This window comes from Oratosquilla oratoria, chromosome 5, assembly GCF_046742065.1.
Source record: "Oratosquilla oratoria isolate Oo_2021 chromosome 5, ASM4674206v1, whole genome shotgun sequence".
Lineage (NCBI taxonomy): Eukaryota > Metazoa > Arthropoda > Malacostraca > Stomatopoda > Squillidae > Oratosquilla > Oratosquilla oratoria.
In genome coordinates this window covers 1644124-1665505 of record NC_134781.1, presented here as the reverse complement: position 1 = coordinate 1665505, position 21382 = coordinate 1644124, and the positions used below count along the sequence as shown (strand labels likewise).

General features: G+C 37.3%; 1 protein-coding gene across 5 annotated transcripts in view; it reads right to left on the bottom strand.

Annotated features, from left to right (window-relative positions):
• The window catches only part of LOC143025320 (uncharacterized), a 39318-nt gene that overhangs the window by 17176 nt on the left and 760 nt on the right, over positions 1–21382 (bottom strand). For 4 of the 5 annotated variants that reach the window (XM_076184798.1, XM_076184795.1, XM_076184794.1 and 1 more), the window contains exons 2-4: positions 18861–18925; positions 17938–18151; positions 1350–1738 (exon numbers count right to left, since the gene is read on the bottom strand). In XM_076184798.1, coding sequence (XP_076040913.1) covers positions 1350–1738; positions 17938–18151; positions 18861–18882 — 625 coding nt within the window. In that variant the 5' untranslated portion in view covers positions 18883–18925. Of the gene's footprint in view, positions 1–1349; positions 1739–17937; positions 18152–18860; positions 18926–20948; positions 21078–21382 lie in introns of those variants that run through there. The other variant, XM_076184796.1, reaches the window with a different exon arrangement.

Genomic DNA, 21382 nt, shown 5'->3' with positions numbered 1-21382 from the left:
TTCCCAGCTTCATCTTCATCCACATTAACCTTGAAGAAATCTCCTTCAACTCCACTACATGCTTACCTATCTCTTTACTTACTAGTATAGCCACACTTTCTCTCCCTTGTCCTTTCTTCACTCCTGGGAACCTCCCAACTACACTCCCAAACTCACACTCGCCCCTCCCTCTGAACTTAGTTTCACTCAGTGTCAACACATCCATCTTTCTTCTCACGAACATACTATCTATTCCTTTTTCCTCTCATATGCACCACATCCATGTACATTAAAAGACCCAAACCTTAGGGCACTGGTTGGAAAACTCCTAGACCCTCTTATGCCTTTACATTTTTTTTCTTTTTTCTTAATGTCCCCTTTGGGGCTACAGGTAGCAGGATTCCTAGTCCTATCCCCATCCTGTTTTTTGTCGCCTCATAAGACTCAAGTGGGAAGACTTGGTGGCAGCATTCTTTTCCCCCATCACAGGGTTAGGCAAAAAAAGGAAATGAATATTCAGAGAAATGGTACAGGACAGTAAAAAGGGGTGGGGGTGGGGGGACAGCATCACAAAGGGACAGTTGCAATATAATAAAAGTGTCATAATTTTTCTATGAACAGAGACTTCCTCTATGACAGACAAAATGATGTGTAGCTCTGGTCCATAGGGGTGCCCCATATAGACCCTAAAGTATCAGCTGCATGCTACTTTGCCACAATAACATGCAGCCAATACCCCAGAATCATGTAAACACTGTTGACTGCCTTTAACACTTCCCCCCCAATCCCACATATCTGGAATACCTCCCACAGTTCCTTCCTGTCTTAAACGTTCTCCAAATCAAATAAACCTTCTCACATATCTACCTTACCACAAACATTTGATCTGCACAACTTCTACCTTTCCTAAACTCACACAGCTCCATACCAATTTTTCCCTCTGTTTCACTCCTGATCCTCCTGACCCTCCCAGATGCCATTCCAACTACACTCAACAAACTGATCCCTCTAAAACTACAATCACATTTGTCCCCTTTTCTTTTGTAAAACAAAACTAAACAGGCACTCTCCCCTTCCTTAGATACATATTAACCAACTTCATTAGCTAATCCACTATATCTGTACCTCCCTTTTTCAGGCACTCTGTATGACACCCATCCAACCCATGTGCCTTACCAGTTCTCATCATTTTGTCTCTAGTTTCACTGACTGAAAACCCAGAAACCTACAGTAGCAGGCAATGGTCCTTGGGCCCTCCTAAAAAAACACTGCTATAAAACATTCTAATAATAATCCAAATCACAAACTAAGACTGCAACAAGGCATACTCCCAATGGCATTAAAATAAATCAATTACAAATTATACATGCCTCTGTAGTTGGCTGCAAAGGGATCAAAATCATCACTTTCAGCCTCACTTTCTATATCTTCGATACTTTGTGGATCTATCACAAACTGACTGTTGTCATCATCATCATCACTATCTCCTGTTCTTGATTCTTTTGTTTCACTCTCTGCTGGAATCACATCACCTTTTTTTTTACTTCCTGTCACTGATTTATTGGCTTGTTTTGGTGTCTCTTTCTTCCTAGTTTTTTTTGGAGGTGTTGCTTTTAAACAATTACTCGCACTATCTTTTTTACAATTTCCTTTTTTTTTTTGTTTGATAATGTTTTCAAATATGAAATCATCATCATCATCACTTTCTTCAATGTTGAACAGGGAAGAACTGGTTAAGTAGTTTTGTCTTCTCAGTGGGCTGTGGGGGCGAGAGAGAGAGAAAAAAAAAATATATATATAAACATAATATAGCACTTCTATCTTAGTAAATATTTTGTTATATTTGTGTTATTATTTGCTTGATTTTCATTATTATTATTTATTTGTCAGTTTATTATCATTTACTATTTATCTGTTTGTTTATCATTTAACTATACCTATGTATTATTTATTTTATTATCATTATTTATATCATAATTTTTATTTCATTTTATCTATTTTTTTATCATTTATATATATATTTTTTACATTCGACCTAGTTATGGACCAAAAGGTCTCCTGTTGGCATGCTCCACCTTTGTGATCCTTTGTGATATATATATATATATATATATATATGTATATATATATATATATATATATATATATATATATATATATATATATATATATATATATATATATATATAAACACACACACACACACGAGATATGAAGACGGAACACAACGAGCATGGCTACCCTTCCCGTAAAATACAACTAGGTAAATACACACACACTTTCGTCGGATGGACGGCGAGGATTAGAGTTCTGAAGAAAAAGTGAAATTTTCGTGGACCTCAACGCAAAGGAAGTGCCTATTGTATTTATAGGGAGGGGGATAGCTCGTGGTGTCGTGGGAAAAAGGAGAAGGGGAGGGATTACTGAGGGGAAATGGAAGGAAATGAGGAAGGGGAAGACTTGGTCCAGGAGGCCAGGCGTCTTGTAAACAAACGAAGGACCGATGATTTTGGTGATGGGATCAACAAAAATGTAAAGATTAGAAATATAGATAAGGTCAGCACAATGGAAGGTGAGGATAATAATTTCCAGGGATTTAATGAGGGGGGGGATACCAACCTCCCCCGATTAGCAAGACTAGAGGAAAATGACCGAACATTGGGAGTTTAGATTCGGTAATATAGCAAAGATTGCGCAGAGAGTTGAAAAATTGGAAGAACTAGAGAAGGTGAACAAAAACTTAACTAATGAAATAGAAGAATTAAAAAGACAGTTAAAAGAAGTAAAAGAGGAGAATGAAGAATTAAAGAGGAATAATAAAGACAACAAAGAGGCCATAGCAAAAGAAGCACAGGGTTGGAAAAAAAATCCAAGAAAACAGTAAAGTTGCATTTACTGACATAATTAAACAGCAAATGAAAGAACAAACTGAAGACTCAGTTATTAAAGTGATGAGACAGAAGGAGAATATAGTAAGAGACTTAGCAGATAAAAATAAATGTATAATTATATTAGGAATGGAAGAGAAACATAACCTAGATAGAACCACAAGAATCAATGAGGAAGAAAAAGTAAGCAGTTTACTAGAATTAGTTCAGGAAGATGAACCTGAAATCATGAAACAAATTGAAGAGATGTATAGACTCGGAAAGTATAGTACAGATAAGACCAGACCAATTAAGATTAAATTCAGGTCACAAACGACGGCAGAGAATATCTTAACAAAAACAGGGAAACTAGCAGTAAGTGAACAATATAAAAAGGTATGGATAAAAAGAGAAATGAATAAAGAGGAAAGAGAGGAGGAAAAAATGAAAAGACATGAAGCTAAGGAAAAAAAAAGAGAAGAGAACAGAGTCAGAAAAAGAGAAATTCTATTGGAGAGTAGTGAATATGAAAGTAAGGAAATACGACATACTAGAGAAAAACAAAAGGGAAACAGAGAATACAATGGAAGTGGCAGAAAACTAAAGAGTGTCTTACACAAATATAGATGGATTAATAACAGGATTGAATGAGCCGAATGATTATCTGAAGGAAAAAGAACCGGACATAATGGGAATTGTAGAAACGAAATTAAAAGGTCCACTACCACCCAACAGTGTAGGACATGATGCATATAATTATTGGATTAGAAACAGAGAGACAAAGCAAGGGGGTGGAGTTATGTTCCTGACTAAGAAGGATATAAACGTGAAGTGTGTCACATATGGAAAGAATACAGTAGAGATGATTATGATCGAAGTGGAAGACAGAGATAAGAGTAGAAAGTTTGTGATAAATTATGTGCCTCCAAAAACAGCCTCGTGGGAAGAGAGTGAACATAAAAGTATGTTAGAGGACACAAGGATAACATTAAATAAGATAACGGAAGATGGAGAAAGAATAGTTATGATGGGCGACTTTATTTGCAAAGTCTGCTGGGAAGAGATGACAGTAAAGGGTGGAGACGGCTCATGGGGAAATGTTCTACTTGAGATGATTATTGACCATACAATGACACAGTGGATACAGGAGAACACTAGGTATAGAAATGAAGAAGAACCATCGAGACTAGACTTAATAATCACATCTGAACCTAGAATAGTGGAAAAGATTGAATATAAAACACCAATAAGTAAAAGTGACCACATATTGATTGAACTGGAACTAAATGAGGAAAAATACATGAAAAGAAATGAACAATATAGAAAAGGAAGAATGATGTATGAAAAAACAAACTTTGATATAATAAGAGAATTCTTTCAAAAAGAAAAATGGGAAGGAATATACAAGAAGAAACAACAGTGGAAGAGAAATGGAACATTTTGACAAAAATTTACAAAAAAGGAGTGGAAAAGTATGTCCCAAGACAAAAACAAGAAAAAGAATATGTAAAGTGCTGGTACACTAAAAGTTGTAGGCATTTAAAAGACAAAAGAGACAAAGCTTGGACCAAAAGGAAGAAAAACAAGACCTGAAAAATGGAAAATATATACTTGTTATAGAAATGAATATGTACAAGCGTGCAGAGAGGAAAAGAGAAAATATGAAAAAGATGTCATAGAAAAATGTAAAGATCAACCAAAACTATTTTACAGATTTGTAAACAACAAACTGAAAAACAAACAAGATTTGGAGAAATTAAGACAAGGAGTTGAATACACAGAGGAAATAGAAATGGCGGAAATTATGAACAAGCATTTTAAATCAGTGTTTACAAGGGAGAACATACAACCTGAAGAGATCGAATGGAAAGAGAAAGTCCCCCCTATGAAAAAAATAGAAGTAACAAAGAATGAAATAATGAAACACTTGAGTAATCTTGATGTCAGAAAATCACATGGACCAGATGAAATAGCAAACTGGATTTTGAAAGAATGCAGGAATGAACTGGCACACAAAATACATAGCATAATAAACAGTTCCTTGAAAGAAGGAAAAGTTCCAGAAGATTGGAAAAAAGCAAATATAGTACCTATATATAAAGGGGGAAACAAAGAAGACCCTACCAACTATAGACCAGTCTCTCTAACAAGTACAATAGCAAAAGATTGTGAAAGAATTGTCAAAAGTAGATGGGTAAAATATCATTCAGACAAGGACGATCATGCGTCACCAATTTAATATGTTTCTATTCAAGGCTAATAGATATAATACAAGAAAGAGATGGATGGGCTGATTGTGCATTTCTAGACCTAAAAAAAGCTTTTGACAAAGTACCGCATAAGAAGTTGCTTAAGAAATTAGAAACTGAAGGAGGAATACAGGGCAAACTGCTTAAATGGATGGAAGACTTTCTACAAGAAAGAAAAATGAGAGTAGTGATAAGAGACAAACACTCAAAATGGGATGAAGTAATAAGTGGTGTTCCACAAGGAACAGTTCTGGCCCCAATAATGTTTGCTATATATATTAATGATATGGATGAAGAAATTGAAAGTTATATGAGCTTCTTTGCAGATGATGTAAAACTATTAAAAAAAGTGAACACAGAAGAAGATTGTGAGTCACTACAGAGTGATCTAAATAAAGTCTGGGAATGGAGTAGGAAGTGGGAGATGGAGTTCAACACTAAAAAGTGTAGTATAATGGAATTTGGAAAAAGCAAAAACAGAATAACAGGATCATATAAATTGGGAGAAGGAATAAAAAAAGTAGAAAATGAGAAGGACCTGGGAGTCATTGTTATGAATAATATGTCACCTGAGAAACATATAAATAAGATTTTTGGAGAAACTTATAATTTAATAAGAACAATCAAAGTGGCATTTACATACCTGGATGAAGAAATGGTGAAGAAAATTCTAATCACTGATAAGACCAAGATTGGAATATGCAGCAACGATGTGGTCACCAAGTAAAAAAATGTATTAAAAAATTGAAAGAATACAAAGAGCAATTACAAAATTGGCACCAACACTCTCAAAACTATCATATGAAGAGAGACTAGCAAAACTTGAACTACAGACACTAGAGCAAAGAAGAGAGGAGATTTGATAGCTATTTACAGAATCATGAAAGGCATAGAAATTATTGACAGAGAGAATCTAATAAAATGGGATGATAGAAATACAAGAGGACACAGAAAGAAAATAAAGAAAGACAGCTATAGAAGAGATCTGAAAAAGAACAGCTTTCCTCACAGAGTAATAGACAGTTGGAACAAGTTAGATGAGAAAGTGGTGTGTGCAAAAACAATACATGAATTTAAAAATAGTTTAGATAAAATGAGATATGAAGACGGGACACCACGAGCATAGCTCCCCTTCCCGTAAAATACAACTAGGTACAACTAGGTAAACACACACACACATATATATGCCCTGTCTGGGGTATTGGCTGCATGTTGTTGTGGGAAAGTAGCATGTAGTTGATACTTTAGGGTCTATCTGGGGTGCCCCTACAGACCAGAGCCACACATAATTTTGTCTGTGATAGAGGAGGACTCTGTTCACAGAGAAATGATGACACTTTTATTATACTGCTACTGTCCCTCCGTTATGCTGTCCCCCAACCCCTTGTTGCTCTCCTGTACCATTTTTCTGAGTATACATTTCCTTGTTTCGCCTACCCTGTGGTGGGGGACAGGATGCTACCACCAAGTATTCCCACTTGAATCGTAAGAGGCGAGAAAAATGGGACGGGGATTAGAACTAGGCATCCTTCTCCCTGTATCCCCACAGGGGGCATTCCTAAAAAAAGTAAAGGCATAAGATGGTCTAGGAGTTTTCCAACCAGTACCCTAAGGTTTGGGTCTTTTAGTGTGCATGGATGTAATGCAGATGAGAGTAAAAGGGGGAAGAGATAAGTAGTGTGTTTGTGAGAAGAAAGATGGATGTGTTGGCTTTGAGTGAAACTAAGTTGAGAGGGAGGGGGTGAGTTCGAGTTTGAGAGTGTAGTTGGGAGGTTCTCAGGAGTGAAGAGAGGGCGAGGGAAAGAAGGGGTGGCTATACTTGTAAGTGAATAGATAGGTAAACGTGTAGTGGAGTGGAAGGAGGTTTCTTCAAGGTTAATGTGGATGAAAGTGAAACTGGGTAAGGAGATGTGGGTTTTTGTAAGTGCATATGGGCCTGGTATTGAGAAGAGTGTAAAAGAAAGGGAGGCTTTTTGGATAGATTTAAATGAGTGCATAGATAGATAAGGGAGAAACGTCAATGTAGTAGTATTGGGAGACCTTAATGTTAGGGTAGGAAATGAACCAATAGACAAAGTGGTTGGGAAATGTGGAGTTCCAGTAAAGAATCATAGTGGAAAGTTGATGGTAGAGATATGTCTAGAAAGAGAGTTCATGATAGCAAATACAGTGTTTCGGAAGAAAGTCAAGCATAAGTACACATGGGAGAGGGTGGTGGATGGAAGGGTGGTAGATAGAACATTAATGGACTATGTAGTGGTAGATGAGAGTATAATAGGAAGAATTAAGGATGTACATGTTCTAAGGGGAGAGAGTGGGGGAATATCAGATCATTTTTTGGTGGGAGGTAACTTGAGAGTGGAGGATAGATGGAGAAAGGAAAAGGACAAAAGGTAGGGAGGTGCTTAGAGTGAACTGCTTAAATGAGAAAGAAAAGGAGAAGGAGTACAAGAAGAAGCTGAGAGAGGAGTGGGAGGTAGTGAAAGATGGAGTAGAACTAGGAGTGGAGGAGGAATGGGGATGGTTTAAGGAGGGAGTCACAAGGTGTGCAAAGATGGTATGTGGAACAAGGACAGGAGGAAATAGAAGGAAGGGTAGTGAGTGGTGGGATGAGGAAACAAAGAAGGTTGTAGAAGAGAAGAAGCAAGCTTTCACAGATTGGTTACAAAATAGGACAAGGGAGAGAGGTACAAAGAAAAGAGAAGTAAAGCATAAGATAAAGGAGGCAAAGAGGAGAGATGTGAAATGCGGTAAGAGTACGACAGAAAACTTTGAAAGTAATAAAAAGATGTTTTGGAAAGAAATTAAGAGAGGAAGAGGAGCGAATCAAGTAGAGAAGAAAAGATAAAAGATGTAGATGGAGAGATGATAATGGAAGAGAAAGCAGTAAGAGGAATATGGGCAGAGTATTTTAGGGAGTTGTTAAATGTGAAGGACGATAGGGAGGGAAAGTTAGTTGCGGTGGGAAGTGCTAAGAAAATGAGTGATGAGTGAGGAAAATGGAGGAGATATAAGTAAGGATGAAGTAAAGGCAGTTGTTAAGATGATGAGAGCAGGTAAGGCACCTAGTCTGGATGGATGTCATGCAGAATGTCTGAAAAAAGGAGGTACAGTGAATGTGGACTGACTGGTGAGGTTATTTAAAGTTTGTTTAAGAGATGGTAGAGTGCCGAAGGACTGGAGGAGTGCCTGTATAGTTCCCCTTTACAAGGGAAAAGGGGACAAGTGTGAGTGTAGTAGTTTCAGAGGGATTAGCTTGTTAAGTGTAGTTGGGAAGGCTTATGGGAGGATCTTGATTGAGATGATTAGAAGAGGAACAGAGGGAGTAATTGGTGAGGAACAGTGTGGGTTTAGGACAGGTAAATGTTGCACAGATTAGATTTTTGTGGTAAGACAGATATGTGAGAAAGTTAAAGGAAAAGGTATGGATATTTTTTGGGCTTTTATGGATCTGGAAAAGACTTATGACAGAGTAGACAGGAAGGCACTGTGGGAGGTTTGCAGATATACGGGATAGGAGGAAAGCTCTTAGGAGCTGTCAAGAGTTTTTACAAGAGTAGTAGAGCGTATGTCAGGATTAGAAAGTGAGAGAGTGAGTGGTTTGAGGTAAAGGTTGGACTTTGTCAGGGATGTGTTATGTCGCCCTGGCTGTTCAATTTATACATGGATGGGGTGGTGTGAGAGGTAAATGCAAGGGTGGTGGGTCAAGGATTGGAGATGGTTAAAGAAAATGGAGAAAAGTGGGAAGTGAGCCAGCTGTTGTTTGCAGACGACACTGTGCTTGTAGCAGGATCAGAGGATGGATTGAGGAAGTTAGTGACAGAGATTGGGAGAGTGTGTGAAAGAAGGAAGTTGAAGATAAATGTGGGTAAATGTAAGGTGATGAGATGTACAAGGGGTGAAGTTGGCAGCAGACTGGAAGTGAGTATTAAGGGAGAGAGACTGGAGGAAGTGGATAGTTTCAGATACTTGGGTGCAAATGTGGCAGGAAAGGGAGTGGAGGTGGAGGTAGGGTGTAGATTGAGAGAAGTAAATGCCTTGGTGGATTAAAAAGTGTAATGAGAAATCGACATTTGGGAATGGATGCTAAGAGGAGATTGCATGAAGGAATGATTGTGCTGACAGCACTGTATGGGGGCAGAAACATGGAATATAAGAGAGGAAGAGAGAAGGAGTTTGAATGTGTTTGAGATGGTGTCTGAGAAGTATGATAGGGGTTACTGAGCTGGATAGAGTGAGAAATGAGGATGTGAGGAGAACGGGGGTGGAAAGGGAGTTAGGAGATAGGGTGGATGAAAGAGTATTGGGATGGATTGGACACATGGAAAGAATGAGTGAAGAAAGACTAGTAAAAGGTGTGGAGGGCAGATGTGGAAGGAGTGAACATGAGGGGGCAACCTTGGATGAGATGGATGGGGTAAAAGGGTCTTTGGGGAAGAGGGGAATGTCTGTTGAGGAAGGATGGGAGAGGACAGAAGACAGGGGTGAATGGAGAATGGTTGTATATGGATGATGCTGTGATGCATGAGTGGGGGATGGGGGGGTGAGGTAGTATGTGTGAGAAAAATTTGATGCAGCCCAAAGGGATTTCTCCCCGTCTTCTTCTCTGTATGAGGGGACGGAGAGGGGGGGGTCGCCGATTTAATGAAGCAACCTTGCTGTGGAAGTGCTGTGTCTTGTGACACTGCTTCTGACCCAGGGCAGTGGACAGGATGCAGGGATGACCCATCATCCAGAAGGTGCCAAGATAAGAGGGAGCAAAGAGGGTGGAGGGGAGTGGAGTGCATTAGGGAGGGAATGGGTGGGAGTGATATTTACGCCTTTGTTTTTTTGGCTATCTCCCTTGAAAGGGGGGAAAAAGCCTTTGGTATATGTATGTATGTATATATATGTATGTGTATATATATATATATATATATACAGTAGAAGCCCGATTTAACGAATCTCAATTTAGCAGAAGCTCAAATTAGCGAACTGCAAATAGCAATAATGAAAATGCTCAACTTAGCAGAAATGGTCTGCTAAGTTGACCATTTTCCACTAGCTGGCCAGACGCGCATCTACAGAAATAGCTCAATTTAGCGGGAACGGTAAGCTAAGTTGAGCATTTTCCGTCAACTGGCCACGTGTGTGTCTCAGAGTCCAATGTTACCAGATGTTACCAGATTGTGGTGGTGGAGTCAAGGAAAAATTTATAATTTAGCACTTTGGAGTTATATAAATATATATATATATATATATATATATATATATATATATAAGAACTATAATATATATACAATAATATATAATTCAGTATATGTATAAAGTATAATTGTAGCAGAAATATATTCAAGTAGAAATAGACAGTATAATAGGAAAACAAAATAATGAAACAGTAAGTTGATGGGAAAATTCAAAATCAGTACGTGAGAGTAATCACCACGAAAAACACTTCTATAACAACGAACTACGTTTTCTGCAACAACACAACAATAATGCTCACTATCCAAAAACCAACTGCCCAGTCCTATTAATTGCTAGAATTATGTACATCGAACCAAACACGAAGCTATGACTAATATTCCGCGAAATTCACACAGCTCATATCATTGTTACACGACACACACACACACATGTTGCAACAAATTACTGCATGTTGCTGTTCTTTTGCAATTCACGATTGTGCTGCCTATAATTCACTTACAATAATATATATACTGTATGTGTGTGTGTGTACACTAGGGAATTTTTAGGTATGTATCATTTTTATAATCTGCTCTGGCAACACTGTTACACCAACGCTCACTCGCTCAATTTAACGGAAAATTCAATTTAGCGGACTGGACCTTGGCTGAATTAGTTCGTTAAATTGGGCTTCTACTGTATATATATATATGTGTGTGTGTGTGTGTTTGTTTGGCTGAGATGAAATGTCCAAGAAGTATGGTAGGGGTTACTAGGCTGGATAATGAGAAACAAGGTGGAGGAGAGTGGGGGGTGGAAAAGGAGTTGGGAGATATGGTTGATGTAAGAGTATTTGGATGGTTTGGACACATGGAATGAATGGGTGAGGAAAGATTAGTAAAGAAGTGTGGAAGGCAGAGGTTGATGGAGTCATGAGGGGGCAACCATGGATGAGATGGACGGTTGGGGAAAAAGGGGGATGTCTGTTGAGGAAGGAAGGGAGAAGACGGAAGATAAGGGTGAGTGGAGAATGCTTGTGTATGGATGATACTGATGCATGGAAAGGAGTGGGTGGGGGATGGAGGGGTTAAGGAGTATGTATTTACCTAGTTGTATTTTACAGGACGAGAGCTATGCTCGTAGTGACCAGTATTTATATCTCTCCGCATCTAGTTTATTCTGAACCTCTTCACTCCGGGCCAAAATCTCACGGGCAGCATTAGCTGCCAGATGTGTGATGTTGCGTCATAATACTCGCATTATAAAAAATAAAGTAACCCCTGTAATGCTTGTTCTCTTTCACCCGTGAATTTTGATAACCATAGAAAATATGATGAAGCCAGTTTACAGAGTATGGGGGTTACGCAGGTACAACTACAATAAATATAATCAAGACACTGATATGGCAGTCTCGCGTACCCACTTGCTCCTCATGATGCCTAAGTAGGCGTCACCGTATGGAAGGGGTTAAAATTGTGTATAGTTTTGACATTTACTGTTTCTCCTTTCAGTTTGTTCCAGACATCAATCACTCTATTTGGGAAGCTATTCTTTTTCAGGTCTCTTCTATAAGTGTCCTTCTTTAGTTTCTTTTCATGTCCTTTTGTTTCTCTTCTCTCCCACTTTAATAAGTCATCTCTATCGAGGATTTCCATCCCTTTCATAATTCTGTAAATGCTCTTTCTCTTCTCTGTTACAGTGTTGACAGATGTAGTTTCTCCAATCTTTGTTAATATGTCAGATTTGCCAGTGTAGGTGCCATTTTTGTCACTGCTCTTTGGATTCTTTCTAATTTTATTATGTTCTTCTTTGTGCTGGGTGCCCACAATGTTGCGGCATATTCTAGTTTAGGTCTTATCAGTGTAACCACTATTTTTTTAGCCATCTCCTCATCTATGTAGTCGAAGGCCACTTTCATTGATCTTAGTAAGTTAAAAGTCTCTCCAAATAATTTGTCGACATGTTTCTCAGGTGTCAAGTCGCTTAAGATGATTACTCCCAGGTCCCTTTCTGAATTGACTTTTTTTTACTTCTTTGTTTCCAATTTTGTATTGACCCGATACTCTATTTTTGCTTTTTCCAAATTCTATTATGCTACATTTCTTAATGTTGAAGCTCATCTCACATTTCTGACTCCATTCCCATATTTTGTCTAGGTCTTCTTGTAGCGATCTACAATCTTCTTCCGTTTTTACTCTCTTAACCACTTCCATACAGTGATGCCTACTTAGGTGGCATGAGGAGCAAGTGGGTACTCGATGATGCCGACGTTGCCATCTTGATTATATTTATTGTAGTCGTACCTACGTAACCTTCATTCTCTCTAAACTGGCTTCATCATATTTTCTATGGTTATCAAAATACACAGGTGAAAGAGAACGAATGATTGAGCACTGACTTTATTTTTTATAATGTGATTATTATGATGCAACATCGCATGTCGGGCAGCTAATGCTGCCAGATGTGCGATGTGCCCCGGAGTGAAGAGGTTAAGTAATTTGGCATCATCAGCAAAGAAGTTCATGTAACAATTTACTTCCTCATCCATATCATTTATATATATGGCAAACATTAAAGGGGCCAATACAGAGCCTTGCGGGACGCCACTTTTCACATCTTCCCAGTTCGAATTTTTGTCTCTAAGTACCACTCTCATTTTTCTTCCAATTAAGAAGTCCTTCATCCATTCTAGCAGCTTACCCTGTATTCCTCCTATTATTTAAAATTTTCTTATTAATTTTTTATGTGGTACCTTGTACAGTTTGTCTGTCAGTTCATCTATACACTCTTTCAGTATACAATTTGCAATTCCATCTGGTCCATGCGATTTCCTGACTTCTAGGTTTTTTATTTGCTCTCTTATTTCTTTTTTGTGTTACCTTTATTTCTTTCATTTTGGGTGATCTTTCTTGTTTTCTATCTTCCCAAAATTGTGAGCTCTTAATTGTAAAAACTGACCTGAAATGTCTGATCATGACTTCTGCCATTTCTGTATCTTCTATATATTCTTTATCTCCTCCACACAATTTCACTATTTCATGTTTATCCTTTAGTTTTTCATTTATATATCTGTAAAAGAGTTTGGGTTGATCATAACATTTGTCTATTATATCTTTTTCATAATTACTTTTTTCTTTCCTGCATATATTCACATATTCATTCCTAAGTTTTATATATGTTTGCCATTTGGATGTTTTTTTCTTTTTTCACCTTTTTCCAGGCTTTGTCTCTTCTGTCTCTAGCCTCACTGCAGCTTTTGTTATACCAACACGTTATATAAATCTCTTTTTGTTTCTTTTTTGGTACATATTTGTCAATTTCTTCCTTGTACTTTTCTTTGAATATGTTCCATTTGTCTTCCATCTTTGTTTCCTCTTTGGAAATTTTGTCGCAATTAGTGTTTTGGAAATTTTTTCTTAGTTTTTCAAAATTCGTTTTATTGTACATTAATCTTCCTTCTCTATGCTTATCGTTTCTACCTACTTGTTCTGTTCTTTTAATTCAAACTCTATTAGTACATGGTCACTCTTTCCAATTGGTGTTTTGTACTCCATTTTGTTCACAATATCTGGTTCAGAAGTTAATATTAAGTCTAGTTTTGACGGTTCCTCATTGTTTCTATATCTAGTATTTTCCTTAACCCATTGAGTTAGGGTGTATTTGATGGTCATATCTAGTAGGATGTTGCTCTAATAATCATCTCCCCCTTTTACAATCATTTTTTCCCAGATTATATCCTTTGCATTAAAATTGCCCATGATTACTATGTTTCCATCCTCTTTTAGTAACTCATTTAGCGCATTCATTGTGTCTTCCAGTAATTTAGAATGTTCACTATCCGACCAAGCCTGTTTTTGGTGGTACATACACTACAACAAATTTTCTGCCTTTCATCCTTTTGTTTACAATTTTGATCATAATTAATTCTACATTGCCTTGGCCTTCATTTATTTTTGTCACATTTAGACAATTTTTGGTCATTATCATGACATCTCCTCCCTGCTTTTCTGTTCTATTTTTCACCCAATGGTTGTATAGACCTTGTCCCACTATGCTTGTTGATATATTTCCTTCCATTTTTGTCTCCACATTTCCCATGATGTCAGGTTTTTCCATTTCTAGATAGTCATCTAGTTCACTGATTCCAGAGATCATGCCATTGATATTTGTGTATGCCACCTTTAGTTTTATATTACCCTTCCTTTTTTGGTTTAAGTTTTCATTTTTTTGATGTACCCTTTTTTCAGTCTCAAGTTCATCACTCTCCAAAAAGACTTGTTTTTTTTTTCTATCTCTGTTCTTTTCTCATTTCTGTCATTGGCTTCAATTCTGAGAGCTTTGTCTTTCTTTTTTTCCTCGTCACTCATTTCCTTTTGTATCCATATATGTTTGAATTTCTTGCTGTTTGCCAATTTAACTGCTTTTGATAATATCTCCTCTGCTATCATTTGAGTTCTTAGTTTTATTTTCAGCAGTCTATGTTGTTTTTCTTTTGAATATTTGCCTATTCTGTGGATTTCATAAATTTCTTTATAGAGATTTTGTCATTCATCCTTTATTTCTTTCAAAATTTCCTTAGCTATATCCTCCTCCTTTTCTCTCTGGTATCTATACATATCATATTTTTCCTGGATACCATGGACCACAAAGTACTTACCTTTGTCAACTGTCACCCAATTTCCCTTTTCTTTGATCACTTTTATGACTGTTTCTTTTGTATTTTCCTCCATCTGTTTTTGTACTATTTCACTAAAGGATTTTTTTTTATTTCCTGTTCTTGTTTCCATTGATTTTTTATTTCAGTGAGGTCTATTTCTTTGATTGACTCTTCCACCTTTCCGGTCACTGCTTGTACCGGGTAATTGTTCTTTGACCTTTTTCAATTCTTCATTTTTCTTTTTTTTTTCTTTTAGGAATGTCCCCTGTGGGGCTACAAGGAGAAGGATGTCTAGTCCCAATCCCCGTCCCTTTCTTCTCGCCTCTTACGATCCAAGTGGAATTACTTGGTGGCAGTATTCTTTTCCCCCACCACAGGGAAGGCAGGCAAAAAAGGAAATGAATATTCAGAGAAATTGTACAGGAAAGTAACAAAGGGTTGGGGGACAGCATAACGGAGGGACAGTCGTAGTATAAAAGTGTCACCATTTCTCTTTGAACAGAGTTTTCCTCTATGGTTGTATATGGATGATGTTGTGATGCATGAGTTGGAATGGGCAGGGGGATGGGGGGTGAGGTAGTATGTGTGAGCAAATTTTGACGCAGCCCGAAGGGATTTCTCCCCGTCTTCTCCATTATATGGGGGACGAAGGGGGGGGGGGTCGCCGATTTAATGAAGCGGCCTTGCTGTGGATGTGCTGTGTCTTGCGACAATGCTTCTGACCCAGGGCAGTGGACAAGGTGCAGGGATGACCCGTCATCCAGGAGGTGCTAAGATAAGAGGGAGGGTGGAGGGGTGTGGAGTGTATTCAGGGATGGAATGGGTGGGAATGATTTTATGCCTTTTCCTTTTTGGCTCCCTGCCTTGTAAGGGGGGAAAAGCCTTGGTATATGTGTGTATGTATTTTTATTTTTGTCCTCATTTTTCATTCTTTCATTTTCTCTTTTTAGGATTTCAATTTCACTCTGTAGGTCACCTAATTCTTTGATCGTTTGCTCATTACTCTTTCCCTAAGTAATCAATTCTCTAAGAACCGCTTGATAATCCAATTTTAAATCTATGATTTCTTCCATTAAATCATTTACTTCACGATTCCTTAATGCATTACTATATCTAATATCTCTATGTCTAAGGGATTTCTCCCCATCTCTTTTTCTGCATGTGGGGACAGAGAGGGGAGGGGGTCACTGATTAAATGAAGCAGCCTTGCTATGGATGTGCTGTGTCTTGCTGCATTGCTTCTAACCCAGGGCAATAGGTGAGATACAAGGATGATCCATCATCCAGGAGGAGCCAAGAAAAGAGGGAGGGAGAGGTAGTGAATAGGAGAGGAGTATGTGGGGATAAAATGAATGGAAGTAGATATATGTCTTTGACTTTGGCTACCTCCCTTGTAAGGGGGAAAAAGCCCTTGGTATATGTATGTACTTCAATACACATGCCTTTTTTAAGTTCCCTTAAGTCATGTTTGTATTGTCATTAACACTGACTGGATGAGGAGTCTGAATGCTTCTGAGAGGGTATGAGATTGACAGGTGTTACAAGAATGGATAGAGTGAGAAATATGGAGGTAAGGCAAAGAACAGGTGGGAAGGGAGATGTTGCACTGGGTAGATCAGTATGTGTCAGCATGGTTTTACCACATGAAAAGAACAAAGACTCGAGTGTGGCAAAAGAAATAATTATCCAAGGGATAAACACAAAAGCATACTGTGAGGAAGTGATTGTGGCCAGAGCAATGTGTGGAACAGACTTTGAATTTCAAGGGGGTTGAAAGAAGATAAAATGTTTAAGAGGTATGATGGAGGCTATGAGGTATTGGAAAAGGATCTGTTTTCCTCATCCAAACAATTTCTTACTTTAGTTAGACTAATTCAAAATGAGAAAGTTCAATCTTACCTTCTTCTTGATATTTAGATATAATTTATTGAAAAGGCGAAGACTTTTCGAGAGACTGGTTTTAACTCGGCCGAGTACGTACTTACTCTCTTTCGCCTTATTGAATCTATCCAACTGTTATTTTAGATTGTGATGTAATCCTCTTTTGTTTTAAAGAGAGGTTTCTCTTTACAGTTGGGAGTAAATGTTCCTCCGAAATTGATTTACAGTAATTTTAGTTGACACAAATTCTCAGCGTCTTAATTTCACAGAATCAGAGATTTGAATGAAGCCAGCAGCTAGCAGTAAGCAATATCTATATTTAACTCGATCATTGTTTACCTTTTCACCGACCAGAATTTTCGGTATTTATTTCAAATATTTAAATTTTTCAATAGACTACAAATTATCAGTAGCAATTGATCATTAAAATTATTAATTATTCAGATTTTATTCAATAATTTAAATATACATAATTTATTACTTTAATGAAATTAAACCTCCAGAGTTCAATAAATGAGTTCAATATGACGTCATCTTTTACGTAATTTCTAATAGAGGATGGATAGAATTAGAAAAGTGTAGGAGATAGAAAGCAGGGGTGGAAAGATAGCTGGCAGATAGGGTTGACCAAAGAATGATGAGATGATTTGGGTATATGGTAAGAATGAATATAGAAAGATGAGCAAAAACTTATGGGGAAGACTAAGAATGAAGTGGATGGATGAGGTGATGAACTAGAATGTTCAAGCTAGGAAGAGTGCTGCAAGGGATAGAGTGAACGGAGAGTGGTTGTACATGGATGAGGAAATGATACACCGAGGTGATGTTCTTTGTGTTTACTCTTCAAATTTCTTGAATGGATGAAGGGTGGTGTAGGGGGCTTCCAGGTAACTGCCAATGTATTGGCCCATAAGTCACTCAATTCAGAAATACTGAGTTGCTGTCTGGGTATAGGTAGGGAAGGTCAATATGAGATGAGGTGTTCAGTGTCTTTTGTGTGATAAGAGAGGGTAGATTACAAAAAAATCACGATACATTTTTTAAAAGAATACTTTCCTTCTGTTATGCAAGGGCATCCTGTAAACATAAACAACAGAGGTGACAAATAACCCTAAATCAATTTTTTTTTTTTTCTCACCTGGATATCTTCAGGTATGTTTCATCTTTATCTTGAATAGTATTCTCTTCTTCTTCCTCATCACTTTCTTCACTGTCACTTGCTCCATCCAGATTTATAGTAGGTACTTTATCATTTCTTGCTCTCCCTCTTCTTCCGCGTCCACGTCCACGTCCACGACCACGACCACGACCACGACCATTCCCCCTTGTGACTTCTGACTGGTTTTCGGTTCCTTGTTGATGAAAATACAATGTAGATGATAAGTCTTTATTCAATCCATCCTAGGTTATATCCTTAATCAACACACCCGCACCCAGTTTATCACCACATGACAGCCAAAATGTTATCTTCTTCTTGAATATGCTGAGTCATGTAGTGGAAGAGATATGCTGTAATACTTATGCCCCAAGCAATGTGACAGGGGAAGAGCAAGGTGACCCTTCACACCTAGGGAGTTGAGAGGGGAGGGGTATGTGAATAATTTTCTTATATGCACACCTCTTTTCAGCCACTAACACACTCACTTTTTCATACTACTATTCACTACCCTTCATTCTGCTCCCATCCATTCATCTCATCCCCCTACAATTTTTGCACACTTCAAAACTTCCTCCTAGAAATACATCCATTCTGTTTCTTTTGCTACATGTCACACACCTCCCATATTTACCTGGTATTCATTATCCTTTCCCTTCTCAGTTGATTCCCTCAACCCCACTCTAAATCTCTCTTCCATCAGATGATCAGATACTCGGCTAATCCCTTCCATGAACACAGTCACATCATCTTACACATTAATACATAATCCATTAATACTTTCTCAACTATCCTCCCACCAACCTCTTTGGCCCATTTACACCTATGTACATCTTTCTTAAACACTGTATTCACAATCATGAGTTCTTTGAAGCTTTGAGTAAAATATGGAGATTTACAGGTACCTTTTCTATTTCTTGGTGGCATTGTATGAGTTGGTAGTTGGATCCTTGGGGGTTTAAATAATCACCTGAAAGAGAGAAATAGGCCAATGAATCGCTTGATTGGATATTATTTTCTGTAAGGTATTATTTTTTTTTGTACTTTTAGCCATTTATAGTGTAACTGTTATGTAGTATATACATACATACATATACCAAGGCTTCCTCCCCCTTACAAGGGAGGTAGCCAAAAAGAAAAAGGCATAAAATCATTCCCACCCATTCCATCCCTAAATACACTCCACTCCCCTCCACCCTCCCTCCAATCTTAGCACCTCCTGGACGATGCCAAACTCTCATGGGCAGCATCAGCTGCCTGATGTACGATGATTTAATGATGCATCACAATACTCATGTTATAAAATCTAAAGTTACAGCTGTATTACTCAATCTCTTTTACTCTGAATATTAATAACCACGGACAATATGATCAAGCCATTTCACAGAATATAGGGGTCACTCAGCTACAACTTCAAAATATAATCAAGATATGCAGGCATCCTTATATACCCACTCAGATCTCATGACGCCTACGTAAGCATCATCATATGGAAGGGGTTAACAAAGTCCATAGAACAAAAGTTTCTCAGCACATCCAAATGTGTAGAAAAAATTGTCAACTGATATGCAATTATAAATGGCTGAAAAAATATGGCATAAAACAAGGTAGGTTTGGCTGCTTTTGGATCTGCAGAAATGTGCCCGCCAATGAATCTGGTCATAATTAGGCTATGCATTTGGGTCATCCTTCATTCCACTTAATAATTAAATTCTCAGCTTTTGAGAGTTTTATTAGGTTGTTAGGTTGGGTGGTTAAGTTAGAATATGCTTTTATCATCATTTTAAGTGTCAGAAAGAGTGACGAAAGAGAAGAAAGAAGGCTGGTTTAACATGGCATTATGTTGTGGCAAATTCTCTGATAAGGCCCACCACTGTGGCTGAATGTGGTGCATTGTTTACAATACTTAGGCGATACTATCATCTTCATTTACCCATGTTTCATCAATTTCACAGGAAGTATAGTGGCATTTTCAAAATCCAAGTCAATATTTGGCAATAACTATCCTAATTCAATATAACCAATGCAAAGGGCTCAGAAAACTTTGGGAATGATGACAAAATCTGACTCTTATTTTAATTATTACATAAATAATTGGAAACTAATAATAGCACTGATTTTCAAAATACTATGATGAGTGATACATCACTTGTCAAAATGTAAATCCATTAACCACCTTCTCTAATCTGTTCCTGAGATAGAGCAGGAGGCATGACAGAAGTTCAGATTCTGATTCATTTATTTCAGTATAAAATCACATTACAAGTAATTGAACCCAATAACCAATACAAATGAATTAATCAACAAATATAAAGAATATAGACCGAGTCACAGGTAAAAATATAATAATATACTAAGGTTACTCAAAACCAATCCCAATAAGGGGCTTATTTCCACTGAAGTCCCATTTAAATGGCATATCCAAGGTTTGTTTAAGTTAGGTTAAGGTATCATTATCATTACTTGGAATAAGTGATATAAGTAGCACAATCTTTGGTGATATATATTCAAATAATCATTTAAAAAAAATGAATCACAAGATTATAATTTGTTTCTATCTTAAAAGTAAAACTGATTACCCTTTGAAAATAACTGCCAAATATTGGATGCATTTGGCTTTCTGTCGTATTAGTTGGGTTTGAAATTTGGGAAAAAAAAAAAAAAAAAAAAAATTAGACCAGGTTTCTCAAATATTTTGAGAGAGAAAAGTAAAGAAAATAAGGTAAAATTTTACTTTCGACCATTGTAGGAATATAGCAATACAAAATTAAATAGTAATTTTGTAAATTAAAATGTATGAACGAAATATGCAATTTTGTGCGGAAATGAAAATAAAAAAGTTGCTAAAACAGATATCTAAAGTAACGAAGTCGTGTACGACAAATGGTACGCCATGTTTGTTATGGTAGATGCCGACGTCGGAGAAATGAAAGGACGATAAATTTGTCTAAACTAAACTAAACTAACCTAACCTGTGTTTAATAAATCATTACCTGCAAATTAGATATCATCCGGCTGGTCCTCGTCGTCGTCGTCGTGAGAGACGTTGGTGGGCTTTTCAACTACTCTCTCAGCTTTTGTATGGCTATATTCCTCCAATGGTCGAAAGTAAAATTTTACCGGTTAGGTTAGGTTAGTTTAGTTTAGACAAATTTATCGTCCTTTCATTTCTCCGACGTCGGCGTCTACCATAACAAACATGGCGTACCATTCGTAGTACACGACTTCGTTACTTAAGAAATCTGTTTTAGCAACTTTTTTTATTTTCATTTCCGCACACAAAATTGCATATTACGTTCATACATTTTAATTTACAAAATTACTATTTAATTTTGTATTGCTATATTCCAACAATGGTTGAAAGTAAAATTTTACCGAAAATAATAATAATGGACTTTATACTTCAATTTTCCATGCCAGTTCATAC